The sequence below is a fragment of the Lutjanus erythropterus genome, chromosome 9, assembly GCF_056507025.1.
Source record: "Lutjanus erythropterus isolate fLutEry1 chromosome 9, fLutEry1.hap2, whole genome shotgun sequence".
NCBI classification, from domain to species: Eukaryota; Metazoa; Chordata; class Actinopteri; order Lutjaniformes; family Lutjanidae; genus Lutjanus; species Lutjanus erythropterus.
Window position 1 is genome coordinate 41,082,446 of NC_139325.1, and position 20,759 is coordinate 41,103,204.

Below are 20,759 nucleotides of genomic sequence, written 5' to 3' on the forward strand. Positions count from 1 at the left end.
CATTAGCATGCAATTAGAGTTGTGTATGTTGTCACCGGATGAAGTCCAACATTCACTCTTTTTCTGGATGGGAATATTTGGCTCTTTAGCTGCCAAATGCTCACATACTGTGTAAAGATAGACAACAACACTTTTCTGCTTCATCTCACTATACAAAAATTGAGCTAAAATAGCCTGCATATGAGCACCGCCATCTTGCATCCGAGACATGTTTTGAAACAACAGTCTGCACAGTTGTGACCAGGGTTGGAGTCTGGCCACCTCAATCACAAGCTGTCAATCATTACATGAAATAACATTTATTATAGCATCAAATAACTGATTGATCAGTAAAATGAATTCTTGAACAAATATCACCATGATAAGAACCACACCACTGAACAAAGCTGACATAATTAGGATACAAAAAAAGGCATCTGTATTCCAAAAAAAAAAGATGTAATCAGATTATAGTTACATTGAGTAAAAATGGGGATTATTAGCAGGATTACAATTTTAAAATAGATTTTGAAATAAATAGTATTCTAACATGTGCAGTCTGCACACATTATAGCACATCATGAGTCTCAACACCACACTGGTTTCAGTAAAACCAGTTCATCTGACAGTCGCTAATTCATTATCCCTTTCATTATCCCTAGCTACACAGCCCAACAGCTAATGTTAGCTACACAGACCAAATCCTAACTTTTGCTACACAGACCAACTGCTAATGTTAGCTACACAGACCAAATGCTAACCTTAGCTACACAGACCAACCCCTAACATAACCAACACAGAACAACCACTAATGTTAGCTATACAAACAAACCATTAACATTAGACATAATCCAGAAATAACCGAAAGTAATCAAGTTATAATTACTTTACTATTGTGATATTTGGATTAGGTTACTGACTACATTTTTAACACACAGTTAAGTGTTGTTTAAAACAATGAGCTAGCTGGCTGCCACTAAAATGGCCTGCACCGCACTCGTACATTAACCTTATGATATGATAGAAATGAGTCTCTTCACTCAGAGAATTAAAGTTATAGTGTAACCACATGTTCTTAGCTGTCCATGGTGCTCCATTACTGCTGTCCTACCTACCTTCAGGTTTATTCATTTTATAATAACAGGTGTATGGCAGTCTATCACAGTAATACAAATTTCATTTTATTCTGTATTATCTATTATATCTTATCTTGTAACTTTCTCTTTTTCTCATGTCTCTTTTACTTGCATGATTTTCTTTTTGAGCATTGCTGGAGGGAGCCTGAGAATAAGAATTTCATTGCCAAAGAATGCTTCAGTGTAATTGCTCTGCATGGTGTATGACAAATAAAGGACTTGAACTTGAACTACAGCTTGGGGGAACTGCAGCATTTGTGATAATTTTCTCTGGGTTAGTCATTACATATAGCCATCTAATCCATTGTTAACACAGACATATTGATTAGTGCAGCTTTAGAGGAGTGGAAAAAGACATACATTCAATATGTCTGTTTGAGTATTAACCTTGTGCTGCAACTGCAATTTCTGCTAATATGACTGCATTTAATTGAGCCGTGTTACTGGAATGTATTTAGATCCTGCGGAGTCAGATTACTGTCACGACTCTTACAGAAAAGTGATTTTGGGGCCTATTCAAACATAACTGGCAGCACATTTACAGGAAAGTGCAAAAAGACATACAGATACTTATCCAAGTTTGAAATTCCTTCAGTGTTCTTTCAGTATGAATCAGACTTTCATCACTATTCTCAAGCATTTCTCCAAACAATAAATATTTGTGACTAAATAAGAAGATAAATTCTGTCAAGAGGAGTAACTGTAGCCACCGTGACATCACCTATTAGTATGAAATATCAAGTTTGGTATTACTGTTGAGTTTTTTTGGAGCCAGAGGTGACCATATTCAGACAAGAGGGTAGAGATGGGGAGGCTGCAGTTTTAGTGATTTGACAGATTGTCATGGTACCAACTTGTCAATCATAATTGCCACACCCTAAAGCACAGCCTACTGTATCATCTATTTTACTCTGGGTGTAGGAATAGGACTATAATTTACAAAATAACACAATGCTGTTTATTTTTTTAGTCTGCAAAACACTGCTGGAGTTTCACAGGAAAACAGCATTGCAGAATCTCCCAAACAATGTAAGTGAATGGTAACCAGTTTCCTAAAGTCTCAATATGCATTTGCACACCGTCACATGACATGCACAGTTCAGACAGTGTGCACATGCATGTGAATGTGCCTGTAAGCAAACTGAAAAAAAAAAACATAATGTAAATAAAAAAAATTTGTAGGTTAGGTTTTGTAGTTTCATATTGGGTCTTTTAGGAGACTTTTAGGATTACACCAGACAGGCTGCATATTATGTTCTCATTCTGTTGGGGGTTTTTTTACATTTGATGTTGAGGATTGTTAAGGCGATTCTGCACCGTTGTTTTCCTGTGAAACTCCAGCAGTGTTTTGAGGACTAAAGAACTAAACCCAGCTTTCAACTGGCACGACGGTGAGTGAACTGTCATTTTTGGGTGAGCTATCCCTTTAAGGCATTGACTTCTGAAATACAGAAGTCTCATGTAAAATTACCAAAACTAGCTTTGACACAGAATTTTGTGTTCAGAGCCCCATCACTCATAAAAAGAAGCCAGTTGAGAAAATACGTTTTAAGGCCGTTTAGTGGGAGGACTGAGCATTGCCTACATTTTAGCAGAAACTCACTCACCACATCTTGCTCGTGAGCACACGTCCGTTGATGGATACACTGGGATTCAAACGTGACCTTTCTGTTTCCAGACAGCCTCTAAATCCTTGAACATCCCCCCAACTCTGGTTTGTTTGATGTCTTTCGTCCCCCCCTTGCAGAGCACCTGGAAGGAAAACAAATGATTTCCCTCCCAGCTTTAATCATGCATGTGTCAGACTTGGAGTTCGGGCAATTCTTCCACTTCATTGCTCTAATGAAAGATGAATTATTGGCTTAGTCGCATTAAACACCCATCCGTGTGTCATGACAAAAAAAAAGTGATGTCTTACGTACCTGTAGAGTGATGAATGTGGGTCAGAATGAATAGTTTCATGCCAGAGCAAGATGTGCACTATGTTTGAAAAAGTGACGCCTGGCCCAAAAAATGTATTCAATATTGGAGGGAAAACATTTTAGGCACCTCAGCTATTTCACAACTTTTGCCAACAAAATCACTGAACTATGAATTTCTGGCACCTTTGTTCCCCCAATGTAATGAAACCTCTTTACTTGTCTCAGTCTATTATATTTAATATAAGTATAATACTGTAGGAAATTTGGCCTGTTGAAATGATATTTATCCATGAGAGCTATGACAGCTTCGTCATGATATCATGAGCTTATTTTACAATTAAAATAATCTGACCACTGATAAGAAAAAGGACACTAGAGCTGCAACAATTCATCTATTAATTGATTATTTGTCAACTATTAAATTAATCAACAACTATTTCCATAATTAATTTTTTGAATTTTGAAATAATCAATCATTCTGAGCAGAGTTGTGATTTTAAAAAGTTATTCTGATGCAGTTACTAAAAAGTTACCCATCAAAAAAGGCAGCCAGAACCTAATCCAAGTATCACAATATTAAAATAATATAACTTGATTACTTTCTGTTTTTACCCACAAACCATCCCAGCAGTGATCTGCTTCATCTCCTCCAGTCGAAAACATATTTCAGTAGTGATTGGCTGACAATTTAGCTAACTAACTGGATTTCTGTGTAGCTAACATTAGCAGTTGGTCTGTGTGGCTAACGAAAAACAACAAAAAAGAAAAGGCTGTCTGAATAAAGTAAGCGAAGTGAAGTAAAGCAGTGAAAATATTCTAGCTGATACACATCATCCTTTATTTAAAAGCATTTTAAAATTGTAATCCTGCTAATAATCCCAGTTTTTAATGTAATGGAGTACAGTATTGTAATCCATTATTTCCCAAGCCTGATTTTGAGTCTTTTTTTAACTAAATGTGAATGTTTTGTGGTTTCTTACTCCTCTTTGACAGCAAACCAAATATCTTTGGGTTGTGGACAGAACAAAACATTTGAAGATGTCATCTTGGGCTTTTGGAAACACAGCTCAACATTTTTTGACATATCATGGACAAAACAACTCATAGATAAATTGCGAAAATATTCGACAGATTAATCAACAGTGAAAATAATCTTTAGCGCAGCCCTGATGGACACTAATTAGTGAGAGGGAACAAAAGGAAATGGGAACAATGTTTTGCTTATATGGCAGAGCAGATAATACTACCTGGAACGGTCTCTTTGTCCCAGCAGTCTTTAGTGAATATCCCCACAGCGGCCCATAAATAAAGATGCTTACAAATGTCTTCTGGGGATGTGTGGTTGGCGCACTTATTTATTCCAAGAGGCAATTGCATCTCTCCTGATACCTTCCTTACTGCCACGGGCGAAGTATGCAGGGATGTGTGCAGAGGTAAACAAGGACAGCTCAAAGTCTTTGCATATGTCCCACTTCTGTGTGCCCGGGTGAATCTGCTGTGAAGGTGAATCTTGGCGCTGCTACGTGTTCAGACTTTAAACCAAACAGCCACTCCACAAATTACACGTCACAAATTTCTCAATCACTGACATCCAGGTATTATTATTTTTATTAATAAAGAAATGGGCTCCACAGTCACACTGAATGGTCATTTCATTACCAACCTTTTATAGTTTGAATAGGCAGACAAATTTGAAATCTCAACAGCTATTCAGGGGTTGGAACCAAAGAAAAATGACTGAATATAATGGGCTGATTTTGCAGAACTCACTGCTTTTACAAGAAACAATTATTTGACATGAATGCCCCCTAAAGTACCTCATTGCTGCAGAACAATGGATTATTTTAAATTCTAAAATGCTGCATTTACTAATATAAAGCCTTTTGGGGAAAATGAAAACCTGCTCTCAAAGTTATTCACTCTAGAGATTCAAAAAATAGAGCATTTAACTTACTTAGAAAACCAATTACCTGGATGTTTTAATTGTTTTGTAAGAGTGGAACATCTGCTAAAACTGGCAAAAACACCATCACATGTTAACACTCTTTTCTGGACTGCAAGGCGTATCAACTGTCCCCTGTTAATTATGTTTAGTCTGCTTCATTGACTCTGACTGTGTTCCTCTAGTTTTCATATTTCATTTCATCCTGGCTCTGAATTTCGCTGCTTTCCCAGCGTTAAATCGACCCTGTTATTTGTTCTCCTCACAGAGCCAGGCCTTGGCCCACTACAAGGGTACCAAACATGCCAAGAAGCTAAAAGCCCTGGATGCTCCGAAGAGTAAGCTCAAAGGCTCAGTGGTCACCAAGGAAACCGCCAACCAGGAGATCGCCAAGGGCATCAACACCTCGCAGGTCCCCAACGGCACCGACAGGAAAGGTTTGTGGTTCTGTGCCTGCTCCACATTCCCCGACACATGTTCTTTGTTGATTCCTTTATGCAGCTGCTGCTCTTCTGTGCAGAATGAATGTTGGAGCCGACAAACGCACCTTTTTTGCCATTTTAGATTTGCTGCGCATAACATGCAATCACTCTGAGAGCTGGATGGACTCACTGTTGATTATATCAACCCTGTGTTGGCTGGTCAGCCCGCGTTGGCTGCTCTGCCAAGTGCTCGTATATTGAATTTGTGGAGTTTGGAGATCCCTGCAGGACACACAGGACAGGCAGACATAAGAGGGATGAAGTAGGGCCTCGGTTTGCTTCAAACAAAGTGCTTGTCGGATCATCAAGGCCGCGTTCAGACAGACAGCAGCACTGTATGAATCAACACGGCTCCTTCATTCCTGTGAATGGGACCACCTTACCAGTGTGGTGGCGGTGCCAGTGTGGGCTCTGGCGTTATCTGTCTTGCAAGAAGTTGAACCTGGAACAGCGTCGTCTGGAAAGGCTCTATGTGTGCCAATCAAATAAATACAAGCACAACACCCTGGTGAATTTGTAACATGTAAAGACGTATTTCTGCTGTTTACCTCATGATTGCCGGGACAACAGATAAAATGATTGACGCTAATAACTTTTCAGAGTCGTAAGATCTTGTCTCATAGTGTTACAATAATATTGAGCCCTCCAGTGCATTAAGTTGTTACTTCTTGATCATATTTCACTGTCTCATTGGTACCTGATGCTCCTCCATGGAGGACAAGGATTTGTTTTGACCAAACAGAGTTGGTGATTTTTTTTGAAGAGTGGACAGACTAACAAAGATAGCTTGTTGCTACCATGCTTGCCAGCCCTCCGAATTTTCTGAGGAGGAAAATTTCTGACAAATTTTCACACCTCTTTCCACCTCCACACTGTACATTGTGTGTGACAAGTTGTGACCCACGTGTCCCATGACTCTAAAAGTCTGCTCTTTCACCAGTCATCAAAAGAAGTTAAACCAAAAGTATTTAAATGTTGTTGAAGTGTACTTAGTATTTTGTTATTTTCATTCTTTAAAAGTAACCAGAATGCAGGAAACAATGTCTCTGAAACTGAGACTCCCACTTTGGCTTCAAAATCCTCCCAATTTTTGAGGTCTTAAGGTTGGAAAGTATGTCCTACGTGCTTGGAAGGGGAAGGTGAGATGAGTTGGTTGCAATCTGCAAGCTCACCGCTAGATGCCGCTAAATCCTGCACACTGGCCCTTTAAACCCCCTTTCTCACAGTGCAATATAGGGGGATTTAAAGGTGAAATTTTGCACTTTTCATGTGGATATCCAGTCATTGTAAACAACTGAAGCAATAAATTAAGGATTAATGAAGCTGCCTTCTCCTGCTCATGGAGCCATGCCAGTGCCTACATGTACCAGGATGCAATATATGCAAGCTTCTGACGCCTTCGCCTGTATTGCAGTGTAACACCACCCTGGCCTGTAGCTTTGTGCTTTGTTGGCCAATATATGAGCCCATTTCCAATCCGGCCCCTACACACTCCCACTCCATGATGGAGTGTATCTCTATGTGGAGGGTGTCTTAAATAAGGGGAAGATTATCAGTACGCGTCCAAGCTTTGGGATGACCTTGTCTTTATCAGAAATAGGAACATTTGTCATAATGGACTGACAAAGATGTAGGTGTGTGGGCAATGACATATCACATGCATTCATGACATAAAAACTCTTGTAGAAGGAAAATTATTAATAGAATTAATAAAAATTTGCTCCCATGTTTCTTTGGCCACATTTCTTTGTTTGCCATTCATAATTTGATTAGGTTCTTCTTTTTTTTGTCCCTGAAATTGCATAGCACAGGGAATAATAATCAAATCTGTTTTTTATCTTTTTATTTCTTCATTTATCTGGTAGGCCTGACATGTTCGTTCAAAATTCAGATGTGATTCTGTTGAGCACATGAAAATAGTCTATCAAATGTCTGTTTTAGATAAGGCAGTTTATTATGCTTATATGCTTTGGAAATAACCATACAGAGCAAACGTTTGTAGGTATGTGGCGTTGCCTCCATCCTGGATGCAGAAGAGGTGCTGCACTCAAGAGGAGAGTGGTTTGTGAGCCTGCATCGATGCAGACTCGTTGTCTTTATAATCCACTCCTCCTTAAAGCTAATTGATTTGGAATGACACTTAATGTGGCGGACCCTCCACACAAACACACAAACAGAGTGGGAGTGGGTGTTGGGGCTGGATTGAAATCGGGCCACAGTATTAGGTAATTGGAACCCACATGAAAAGTGCAGGATTTTCCCTTTAACTTTCACAGAGAGGAAAATTTTCCCAACACTTGTAGTACAAAGAACGACACACATTGATTGTGGCCTTCATCAGGGTCATCATACAATGAATTATGATGGGCAAGGCCGCAATCCTGAAACTCCTTCTCACAATAAAGTCACCTTGGAAGAACTACTCTGGATTTAGAAAGAGGTTTCATTTTTTTCTCAAGCCCTCACTTTTTTTTCTTCATGTCACTGCTACGTTTTGTATGTAAAAAAGAGTGCAACATCATGAATGGCTTTGAGGAGAGACTGCAAATGTGCACCTCTATCGCAGTTCCTGCATTTCATTGAAAAGACAGGCAAAAAGGACAGAGTTCTTGGAGAGAGATCAGGGAAATGCAGCCAGGAGGAGTCTTGTACAGTATCATGGTAAGATACTACTGATTAAAACCCAACATTTCCTGATTTTTCCCACTTTATAAATCTGGTGGCTTTTATTGTGAAAACTTTATAGCAAGTAAAATATCAAACCCAGTCAAACGGAGTCAAACCAAACAGGATGCATATATGAAAAAGGAGCAAAAGAGTCGGAGAAGCTACCAACAGAGGGATTGACTCAGGAATGAATGCTGATTGTATTTCCCATTTAAGGCAAAAGTCAGATGTTAGTGGAGTTTTTTTTTTGTCCAGTGTAAAAGGAGCTTGTGTTGGCATGCTTTTCATTCTACAGGTATAAACACTGTTAACTGTAGATGTAGTTGGAAGACATGTTGTATGAACTAATTCAGCTCATACTACTTTCTTATGTAGCAACTTACACAGCCATGTGCTCTGGACCTCATGCCTCCTATTCCGAATTTGTACTTTGTCTCTAATCTCATTTTTAATTACATTTTTTTCTGGTGCACATTGTTGTGTGCTGAGTAACTTAGCATTCATCACGTTGCAGCCAGGTGGCTGCTTAAATCCGGTTATCTCAGCCAGGTGTCTGCTGAAAGAGGTTCTTATTCTCGGTGGAACTTGGTGCTTTAAAACATGTTGAAAAAGTAAACAAAAACTAACTGCAACTTCCAGCAACTGACAGGAACCAGATGCAGATTATTTTAAACGATTTTATCTGCTGTGTTTCACGTTGGTTCTGTGGAGGATAACGTCTTTGGCGACTGAAAAGCCCCACTGTGGCGCCCTGCCCTCTCTGTCTCCTCCACTGTAATATTCTTTAAGCTGCCTGTTATTATGTCATGAAATTGGCCCAATGAAAGTCTTCCCCTTTAACTGTAACAATAGAAGTTTTTTAAAGGAATTGGAAACACATTGAGCCGCTGCGCTCTGGGATTAATTTTGCCCCTGCCCGTGTCTTCTTCCAACGTTCCACAAGTATTTAAATTAGGAGCACATTTCTGGAGCTCATCGTGTACCGTGACCTATTTGTTGAGGCTGACCTATTCACGCTTGAAATTTAAAGGTAGCTTGAGGTGAGAACACAACCATTTAACAGCTGAGATCCCCAGTCAGGTATTCATATCATGTCTGAGAGGGAATGTTCAGGTTTTGGCTCATAAATGCTCCAAATATTAATAATGTTCTGCCGTTGAGTTGTGAGAAAACAGCATTAACAAGTACTTAATTCTATATTTTTAACCTCACACAGGCCATATGCTAGTCTTTATGTTATTTTAAGAGCTTTACACCTGGCAGCAGTCTGTCTCGCATCCCACAGAGCTCCTAAGCTGTTATACAAATGTCAAACCATTAAGTGGAGCAATTTGCACTCAAGCAACCCGTGAGCTAATCCATGCTGCAGTTTGTCGACATTTACCGTCAGAGAGCTTTCGGGTGACGTACATAATGCACCCTCCTGCTGCCGTGTCAATGGTGTTTTTTTTTTAAATCGTAGACGTGTTTCTAGGAGTGTAAAAACAAAGTTACAACTTTGCTGCTTTAAAAATGATGTCAAAGTATGTGGTATATAGGTTGTACTTTAGTTTGCAGTTCACTAACAGGACGTAACAAGCTGTACTACTCAGATTAGATACATAACTAATAATTAAAAAGAAAAACAGAAACAATATGTTCTTTACAGAGATCCCTTATTAGACCTTTTAGAGGGTCATTAGAGACATATTACAACAGAACTGCACTGTAAACTAAAGTGAAATTACTTACCTGCTACTTGACACACATCCTTAGAAAACATATTCCTCTACTTCTTTAATTTTGGACTTTATTTGGTAAATCTGGCTCACATATTTTTTTAAAGGAGCGAGTTGCAGATTTTACTTTAGTTTACAGTACAGTTCTTTTGTAATGTGCCCCAAATTACCCTTTAATAACAGCTAATAAGGGTCTAAAACAGGGAAATAATACACATTAGTTTACAGTACAGTTCTGTTGTAATGTGTCCCTAATTATACTTTAATAAAGTCTAACAAGGCTCTAATAAAGGGTCTAATACTGTCTAATAAAGAACATTTTATTTTGTCTAATTTGATTCAAAGTACGGTTTGTTACGTCTAATAAGTGTACTGTAAAATAAAGTGGAACTCATATTTATATAGATTGTTAAAGTACTGTGCATCAATATCTATAGGTGAAGAAATATTTTTATCTTGGACAGAAGCTAACTTTTAATGCGCCAACTTCGTGTTCACTCTCTCTGTTGCAGCTGCTGAGCCTGTAATTGTCTTTTTTAAATTCACTATTTACTCTTCTTGACTCATCTCTTTACAGCTACATAAAGGTTGTGAACTGTGGGGCGTTCATGTGCCGTGGGAACCTTGAAACGTTGAAGAATCAGTAATTAACTAGCCACATTTTCAATGAAAGCGACCCCACAGTATCCTTTTTTTTTATGATGATCATGTCGGCAAATTAATTAATGCTTTGCAAATGCAGCCCAGTTTTTCTTGCAACTTGTTTAAGGTCAACTCTTACATCTGAAGCACACATTAAATAATCTGCTAGAAGATAATACTGACTAAATTAATTATCTTGCTTCAGAGGGTATCGAACAAAGACAGACAAAGTATGGAGGTCCAGAAGTGTTCAATATTTAAACATAATGAAATCAGATTAATAAATACAGACAGGGTATATACGCTCTGGGAAAATTTAGATACCACTGCAAATGATCTGTTTCTCTGTTTTTACATTTGAGTAAAATAAAATGTTTTATTCTGCAAACTAATGACAACATTTCTTCCAGTTCCGGACACAGACTCTAAAATGGAAAGGCTGCCGTACATGTACAGATGCTGATTTGAGAAAAAAAAATTGGAGCGGCCTCTTAATTTTTTCCAGATACAATAGTTAAATAATTAAATAATCATATGAATGTTTATAATTCAGGTCATGATCATGAAACGTTATTTCATCCAGCTTCGTTTCAGTTTTTTTTCTGGCCAATTCTGCCTGACTGATTTTATTCCACAACACAATTTTCCATTTATTTTATAATCTCACTTGTCATCACGAAGTCTCAGTCAGTCAAGACAAAAAGCAGAGCCAGTTTTGTGATTGGCTGCACGCTCATTCAGACGAAAAACAACAGCAAAATAAAACGGTCATTGGAAAAGATTTACGCTATAAAATAAAAACAGACTTTAAAAGAAGACATTTGAAAATTAAAAACTGCTGGAATTGATAACATTCTGCTCTGAAAAATGCAACATGAAATAATGTTGCATAATAATGAACTGGGCTTTAAAACAATTTCACAATTTCATGGTCAGATTATATTTTGTCTTTAGAAAATTAACACGATTTTTCCTTTCATAATGTTTCATTTATTAATTTAATTTTGAACATGCTGAGTTGACTCAGACAGACACTGGAGTGATCAGTTAGCTGAGCAGAATTCTACCAAACTAAGATTCTAACTGTGGTTTAAAATGAGAAAACTTCTGTTTTCTTCTTTTTTTTCTATTTTTTTCCTAAAGATCATCTGCACCACAACAGTGTCTTTTCTTTCTTGGTTCAACCTCCATGTTGGCGCCACACTTACAAAGAACAAGTTCATTTCAGTTACCATGTTTGAACTTATCGATTAAGTAAATACAACTATTTTTAAGTAAATTTAAGTAGTGGATATTGAGAGCAGTGGTGGAAAGAGTACTGAAAACCTGTACCCAAGTACAAGTACTGTTACATTACTAAATTATTACTCTATTACTCTGTCTGTAAAAGTTCTGGTGTATTCTTCTAAAAAAGCAGAAGCAGCAAATTTTACTTTTTAAGCATTGATATTTAATGCATTATCAATAGCAATCAAAGTTTCTGTTTCTTCAAATCTTCAGTCTAAATTACTCCCAACTAGGATTGCAAATTTTGCACATTTTCCTTATCTGATGTTGAAGATTCTAACAAGTGATTAATCATTAATAATTAATAAGATGCAAAATGGATATTCTTTCATTTTTCTTCTTATTTTCATAGTTTGTCATATTTTAAGTTTCCTTATTGGACAAATGGCTCTGCCAGATATAACAGAGTCAAATAAAGCACAATTAATGCAATTTCTAGACTATTAACTAATTAATTAACAATTTTTATATTTTTAATCAATGAAATTCTTAACAGCAGTTAATTATTAATGATTAATCATTAACGTCCCTTCTCTTACCACCTGTGCTGTTGTGGTCAGTGGTCATGGTCTCCACTGTGCATGCTTTTTGTCGTCTTTTCATTGGTCTGTTATGTAGAAATAAATATGTAGATGAAAGGTTTGGATATTAATTCATATCGTACTGAGAGCTCAATTATGATTTTAAAAGTAAATAAGGAGTAATGGATATTCCTAGCCCCTAATGGAAAGCGTAACCTAAAGGTATAATATGCAACATTAAAAAAAACAAAAAAACAACAACGTATAGACTTAATTAACTCACATAATACCTTTCAGTCATCACTTATGACCCACTCAGAGTGTGTGGTGGTATCTGCAGAGACCCGCCACCCTCTGCCTGTATTTCTCATTATTTTGTTGCGCTCATGATGCTTTGCCAACCCAAATTATGTTATATGATATTTGACATCCTGAGAATGAGACGCAGCAATAAACTATCTCTCTGGCGCTTTTACCAACCGCTTGGACAAATTCTACTGATTCTGTAGGTATATTTAATTACCTTTTCCTAGATTTTTTAAAGTTATATAAACCTGTCCGAGTGGGATGTGTAGTCTATTGTCTGATTTAATTCAAGGCAATTGCATTTTTCCTGGTGAGCATCTACAGAAAGTTAGTATTGATTCTGGAAGAGAAAAAGGGGACGTCAAAGAAAGTCTAGGGTTTTTGAAGCGTGCACCTCACATCACAAATGTCCAATTGAATTATAGCAGGTCAGAAAGTAATTTGGTAGTGACACATTGGCCTAATTGATGTGTTGCATTTGTACTCCAGCGCACTGGATTTGAAATGAAAAGATGAGTCTTGAATCTCACTCAGTAGGCCTGTAAACCCCTGCTGTGTAGCTACCAGCCTACTTGGGGGGGAATTCAAAGTCAGGGCGAGTTTCAGACTCGCATCTTTGGTTCAAATATAAAAGTGCAAGTGTGATACCTTCAGAAAGTGAGGAATAAAATGATTTTACCATTTTAATGCCACGTAAAGAGGAGAGCCTTTTGTATACACAGTCCCTCCAAATACTCATTTATAACCAGAGGAAACAATAAAGATGAATTCAGATGTTGACCTCCGCCCACTACCTGCACTCACGTACCCATCTGTAATGGGCTCTACACAGCCCTGACATTAAACATACAAAACATACAAAATTGTAAACACATTTTACACAGGCAGGCACCTCAGAGACCTTCAACAACGAGCCGTCGTAACCAAACAGACAAATGGCTATTAATCATTTTAGTGCCTTTAAAAAAAAAAAAAAAAAACACCAGCACATTTCTACAGCATCTCTCTATCATATCTACAGTGTGCGGGGGCGGCGGTTTGTCACAAGTGGCACTGGTAATGAATATTAATGTGCTCAGATGTCAGAAGAATTAATTGTCGAGGCGGGTAAATGCTGCATTATCTGCAAGGCTGAAGTATTTGACGGTATATCAGTGGCAGCAAACTCTCTCTAATGAAAAGCTGAGTTCAGGGAAGAGTAATGGCCATAGTGAGAGTAGGCAGAAACAACAGGGAGGCAGAGCTCTGTTTACTTTTACAGAATGGGCTTTCAATGGGTTTGTTTTGCTCTAAAATTACCAGAGAAAAACATATTTGTTCAGTAATAATTTCATCCCAAAGCACAACAATACAAACACAACCGATGCCGTAAACAATGTGAGGTAGTTGCTTATGTTGTTTCAGAAATACACCTGATTTTTTTATGATTTAAGACTGAAGAGAGGCCTAATTACTTCATTAGGAGTGAGTTGGACAAATCTGCAAGCTCATGTTTCGTTTGACTGTTACCCCCTCCTGTTCAGACAGGTTTCCATCTGTCCTGGATCTCGTCAGGCTGATTGCAACCGTTGAAATAATATAAGGCGGGTCGGATACAGTGATTGTACAGAGGAGACGACCTCATTGGCCGAATCCACCAGAATTAATTTTTTTTCCAAAAGAACAACAAACAGCTGCACTTAAAGCTTATGTTGATAAAAAATGTGTTTTGCCATTCTACCAATTTGGTAAGTTTAATTTACCAGTTACACCTCAATGCTCTGATTGGTTGCAGGTCCATCCAATTTCATCCTGAGGCATTTTGGTCTGCATTGATAACACTCTTTGGAAATTGAAAATTGAATGGAGAGATTCTAGACTAATTTCAATCTGTGAATTGGTATGGCGTTGCCAGACCAGGAAAACACATAAAAACGGTTTTCCCTGCGACCTTAAAAATGTCCCTCAACTAAAGTAAAGTCGTTAATTCAGGGTTTGAAAATTTTCACTGAACTTGAGAAAACAAATTCAAGTAAGTTTACTGAACTTTAAGATGTTAAGTTCAGTTCAGCGGCTGTTCAGTTGCACTGATTTGTGACACTGTCAGATTTGTTTTCCATTGTATTATTTCATTTTTAAGAGACAGTTCTCCCGTTGCAATGGAGACCTTGGGGCCACTTTGTAATAGACTTTGCACACAGACAATATGTCTTGTCGCTCAGTGACCTTGTTAAATTAGAGGTGTGAGGGTGCAGGTGAACTTGATACTAACCTTCATCACAGTTTTTATTACCAGAGAAAACAACAGTGAGTCAGCTCAGCAACATACAACAAGTTTCCATCATGTCTGTTTCCTTCAAACCACAAAAAAAGAGAGAGTTGTTGTCTGGAGTGTCTGGAGAGTTTTAACTCTCAAACAGTGATTGCATGCTGGGAAGTCTGCTATTATGCCTGATATCTTTCTTTCGAAACGAGCAGAACCAAAAATATCATCTTTTTTATTACATGCATTCTTCTTGTCAAAACATGGTGCCAAATTACCCACAATACAACATGTTTATAATATAAATAAGACGATTGGTAGAAAGAAGCTGACGTTATGCAGATTGAACCGGTGGAGTGGTTTAGATGCTTTGCTGGTTGTTGATTCTTTTTGGGATGTTTTTCTTTATTTTGGCACTTGTCTTTTGAGAGTCAGATCATTCAGACAATCACAGGAAAACGTCCGAGCTGTTGTTGACCAGGAAATCCCATTTTTAAGCTGAAACAGACGCTAAATAAAACATAAGTTATTATATATGTGAGGAGTTTGTGACCGTTGAAGGTTATTTGCTCGCTGTGACCTCTCAACATCTTTGTAAACGAGGGCGCTCCTTCAGTGACTCATCACGATCGAACAAAGGTTGAATGAACTGAGAAAAAAAAACCTGACTCCCGACAGTTTGGTTGCAGATTCGGATGAGTTATGCTGGTTGCAGATAATGCAGCCTTGAGTCACAAATCTCAAGCAGAGACAAGAAGCGGCGGCAATTTATCAAAGGTCTCTCTGGAGCCACAAAAGGCTTTAGGTACATATTTTTGAACATATGCAGTAATATTTCCTAAGACCTGTAAACAGACATTGATGTGTCAAATTGGTGAAGCTCCCCTTGAATTTAATGAGTTTCAGCAGCACATTCATTCAGGTCAAGTCAAAAGGCTTTAGGTTAGATGAACTTGAAAAATGAAAAATATAAATAACATATAGATTATAAGTTCCACTGTGTAAAATTTAGGGGACTTTGCTGGCAGAATATGTCAGAAATGGAATAGTATATTCATAGGTAGAGTATAATCACCTGAAAATAAGAGTTGTTGTGTTTTCATCACCTTAGAATGAGACGTTTTGTATCCATAAGACCATCTGAGGCCACCACGTTGATCCAGCATGTTTCTACAGAAGCCCAGAATGGACAAACCAAATACAGACTCCATATATGGCTTTTTGCATTTTTCGTGAGAAAGGGGAGGATGAGGAGCGAGGTGTTCAGCAGGGGTGGAAGTAACTAATTACAAACATTCAAATGACTATAATTAAGTAGTTTTTTTGGGTACTTGTACTTTAAAGTGTAGATTTTCAGGTCTGTACTTTTACTTAATTAGGAAACATTTTTCCACATCGTCATACTTTAGTTTTCATTTTTACTCTTTTTGAGGTTGAAGTTTTGTGAACTATTAAAAGTTGAAGGGAATAATCTTGCTGCATTAAATCAGTGATTGATTTAAGTAGATGCAACCTCTTTCAACCATACAAGAGATGATCACGGAGATGAATTTTTCTGAATAATAATAAGCAGCTTCGAATAGCAGCAGAAATTTGCATTGCATTGTTTTATTTGAGCTTTAACAGATTTGGATTCAGGTCCATTCCTAGAAGGCATCATGTTTCCAGGTTTTCTAGTGTATTAAATCACTGAAACAACACATGCAAGTAAGAGACAAACAGCTTGGGTGAAACACTAAAACAGACAACTTCTTACACTTCTTAATGGAAGAAATTCATTTTCGTTCAGGATTCCTTCGGCTCAATGTGGTTTAAGTCGATGTGGAAAGAACATAAGTGCATCGTCGGGGAATAACGAGTCTGTCTGAAAGAGTGTAATCACATGGTAGATTTCATAAAATGCACCGCGTTCTTTACTTCATTGTTGAAGTTGTCTGTCTTCTGAGATGGATGGACAGCTGGACACAGTGAGATAGTATAGATTAGCCGGATGACTCAGCGGCCGCCTGTCAAGTTTGTGTGTGTGTGTGTGTATTTGTGTGTCCTTCCACCAGTGCCAGAGAGAGTCGAGCTAGAGCGAGGGAGGCAAAAGGGGGAGAGAGAGAGAAATGCCCACAGCACAGCCCGCCATCTCTCAGTTCCAGTCCAGTGCCTGAGGAAATGTACCCTGATATTAGCTATTAAAGAGCAGATTGTCAGGGGAGCCATGCCAGCACTGACAGCAGCTGTACAATGGAGCTGGCTGCAGGGAGGCAGGAGGCTAGCTAAGGCTTTTTCCCCCTACAGCCTTCTTCTTCAGGTCCCCATCGACTGATGACGCCCCCCAACCCCCCCCCACCCTGCCACAACACCCCATTCCACCCCCCCAAAAAACCTGCCTTTGTGCCTAAGTCTCTGCACACAGGCGCTGGATTGGAAAAAGCCCTTACGCACAGACGTCGGAGACAGCAGCAGACCTGATGAGTGTGTGATTAGATTGGCTCCATACCTGCGCCGTGCCGCAAATGTTCTCATTTGTGGGGGATTTTGGACGGCGATGTGTAACCGCAGAAACTTCCCAACAGAAATTAGGCGCGGATCATTTGCTTTCGAATGAAATAGGAAAGAGATAAATCAGTGTGAATTCAAATCAATGACTCCTGCTGCTGTTAAATATCTCAGATAACGTCGCTTTTTTCCCCTTCGACAAAAAAAAAAAAAAAAGATTGCAAGCGTCGATGCACACTTATTTGTGAATGCAAATTTTTCACCTTATCAATCTTTTATTCTAGGGATATTCAACCGTGACTCTTTTCTCATTTACTCACTTTGAATGCTGACAAAAGAGGAGGGGGAGAGAAAAAAATCATAGATGCAGAATGAAATTTGACAGAACTCAAGAGCCACGAGGGATTTCTGTCCTTTAAGTTGTGACAGCATATAATAAGGCCCAATCATTTTAATTAAAGAGCTTAATCCAGCTTCATTGAGAAAGGTAATCAGATCTCCGGGGAGTCGTGTGATTGCCTGAAAGCCTAAGTAGAGTGGAAGGATTTCAGAGCAACGCTTCTCCTCTATCGCCAAAGCAAATCTCAGGGGAGAGTCAGGAGAGGCTGAGGTACAAATAGAGGAAAGAAAAGAGGCGGTGTCCTGTCTTGAAGGGTCACAGCGTCTGTCCTGCTGCTGCTTTCTCTTGATCCTCTCTGTCTTTGTTGCCTTCACCACTCCCACCCTCTCAATTTCTCTCCCTTTAATTGTATCCCATACTCGATTACTCTCTTTTAATGTTATCTCTCTCCTCTCACCTTCTCACGTCCCTTCCTTCCCTCCTCTCCTCCTCCCTTTTCTTTCTTTCCGTCTTATTTCACACACTTGATTTTCCACTGTTGTTTTGCCTCAAAGTTTACTTACTTTTCCACTTTAACTTTCGTTTAACTTTTCTCTTTTTCCAGCCCAATCGTTCTCTGTCTCCCAAATCTATCCTCTTTTGTTCTTGTTTCTTATCCTCCCCTTTCTTTTACCTGGCCTCAATCTCTCTATCTCTTTCTTTCCCCTCCCTCCTCCCTTTTTGCTGTCGTGCCCCGCTCGCCCATACCAACTTTAGATTGATCACAGTCATTACCTCCATTAATGAGAGGGGATTGAGTTCTTAACTGGGCCTCGCAGAGCCAGTTAGGTCACACTGACTGGGGATATGGATTACTAGAGGCTTCCCAGAGTGCACGGCGTCCTAGGCCAGCCAAAGTACACTTTAATCACCTGCCCTTCCAACAGCAAATGGGTCTTTAATGACACCGTGGTAGATGGCTTCACCCCAACACAAGGGCAAATACATGCATGACTTAACATGGGATGGCCTCACCGGCCGCGCTCTGTAATAAGTGGACAGATAAAGACAGAATTTCTCTTGTTCTGGTAGATTATTACTCAATTTCTTCACACTTCTGTCATAAATTACGTATATTAAACAGGTATTAGCCCTGACTCATATAATCTGTTAGTAGAATTGAAAGAATATTCTGCCATGTTGCAAAATATGCTTATTTGCCTTCTTACTAAGCGGTGTGCCCTCTGCACAAAGAACATGTGCAAGTGTTCAAGTGGCAGTCAAGTGCCTTCAAAATAGTTGTAGTTCTTTGTATTTCAATAGCTGCCATTCCACTGCTTACTAGCCATTATGTCACACTTGAAACCATACAAAATACTTGATACTTTAAAGTAGAATTTGTCAGTTGTCACAGTTGTCGGGGCATAAAACCAATCAGCTGTTGATCTTTACAAATCAAGACTTGCTAGTCTAACAATGGCGTGATCTTCAGTGCAAAAAAAGTCAAAACAGAAAAGGTAATTTTTTTTTTTTTTACGACATTAAATAGCTCACTTAACAAACTAGCAAGCATGATGGGAAATAATAGTTTAGACTGGGGAATGTTTTTTACATTGAATTGCCTGTACCAGTGATGGTAGCTTTCATATACAGTAATCGATGAGCAGTCTTTGGCAGATGAGGCAAATATAAACCTAATTTTTCTGTAAGGTCACAACTTATCTCATCTATCAGCTACAGAACAAACAGACCAGATAAACCCCCAAGAAGAAACCAGGGGTTGGAATTGAGAGTTCCACGTAGAACGTGATGCTAACTGGATGCTACAGTATTACAAATAACCTGGCATGTTTGTTGTCTTCTCTAATATTTTCTTCCATCTTGAGCTTTTGTGCTCTCAGTAGGATAGCAGAATAGAGTTACAGAATACTGAATTTGCCATCATAACTTCTTCCTCCCAGCAATGCCAAAATTTCATTGAACACATGTTTTGGCAGTCAGAGTATTAAGTTGATTTTTTGCCGCTCATCCTATTGGAAAAACCTGTTGGTGTTGAGTGTGCTGCTATGGCAGCAGAAAGGGCCGAGACGAGCCAGCTGAGAGAGTTCAGGCATCTGTTTAGGATACCTGGACACCCTTTTGGACGGTACTCCAGACATGTCCAAGACTTCTGGGATGACCACTAGAGGAATTATATATCCCATCTGGCCCAGCTGCCTCAGGATCTCTCAGGAGGAGCTGGAGGACGTGGCTTGGGAGAAGCCTGCCGCTGCAGCCTGAATCTGATAAAACAGCAGAAAATGATTGGGTCTTAACAAAGCAGGAGATTAAAGACTGGAGTTTTGATAAGTTGAGTCTCGGGTGGTGTCTGTTCTGGCTGTTGGTTGTATTTTTGTTGCTGAGTCACAATAGACAGACCTGTCTGTCTTTGATAATTAACCCTATTGTTCAGCTGTAAAATATTATACCAAAGGACATATTTCTCATAATGCTTTAGTAGCCAAATATTAGGCATCTTAAAACATGTTTGTGCTTATGGAACTGCTGGAATAGCATTGCCATGATGATCAGATCAGTTATACGTATGTTTAGGGGGTACTATCTGCAGGAGAAATGAACTAGAGGTACCAAAAGAAAGTAGAGTTGAGTCGAGCCATACCATGCAGTGGAAAAACAGCAAAGTTCATGCTAGAAGCAAGAAAAAGGCAGGCAACAACAGTAACTAATTACTGCCAAAACCACTAGATTTTTATATAGCTCAGTATCAGTTTTATCTCTGCATTACAGGGCAATTTCTTGACATGTTTAGTGTAGCTGTGCCCAAAGTTTCTTTCACAACTACAAAGCTTTGTTTACATCAGCCACAGAAACAAAGCGTGGCTTCACTTGGGTTTGAGCCTTTTGGCTTAAAAATGTAATTAAAAAAGTGTGACGCATTCAATTAATTTCCTTTGATTTCTTTAATCAATTAAAATAAATGTTATTCATTCTCAGCAAGCAAATACTTAATTCCTCAGATCCACTTTGTTTGAACCAATCTGGCAGCATCCAGTCAAGTTGCAGGAGAGGACCCTGAGCTCCAGTTGGAAAAAAAAAAAAAATTACACCT

The 20,759-nt window shown here is 38.7% G+C and overlaps 1 protein-coding gene across 1 annotated transcript in view; it reads left to right on the forward strand.

The window, feature by feature from the left end:
- znf385d (zinc finger protein 385D) overlaps positions 1 to 20,759 on the forward strand; it is a 118,964-nt gene that overhangs the window by 71,136 nt on the left and 27,069 nt on the right. The window contains exon 4 of the mRNA XM_084727620.1: positions 5,248 to 5,416. Coding sequence (XP_084583746.1) covers positions 5,248 to 5,416 — 169 coding nt within the window. The remainder of the gene's footprint in view (positions 1 to 5,247; positions 5,417 to 20,759) is intronic.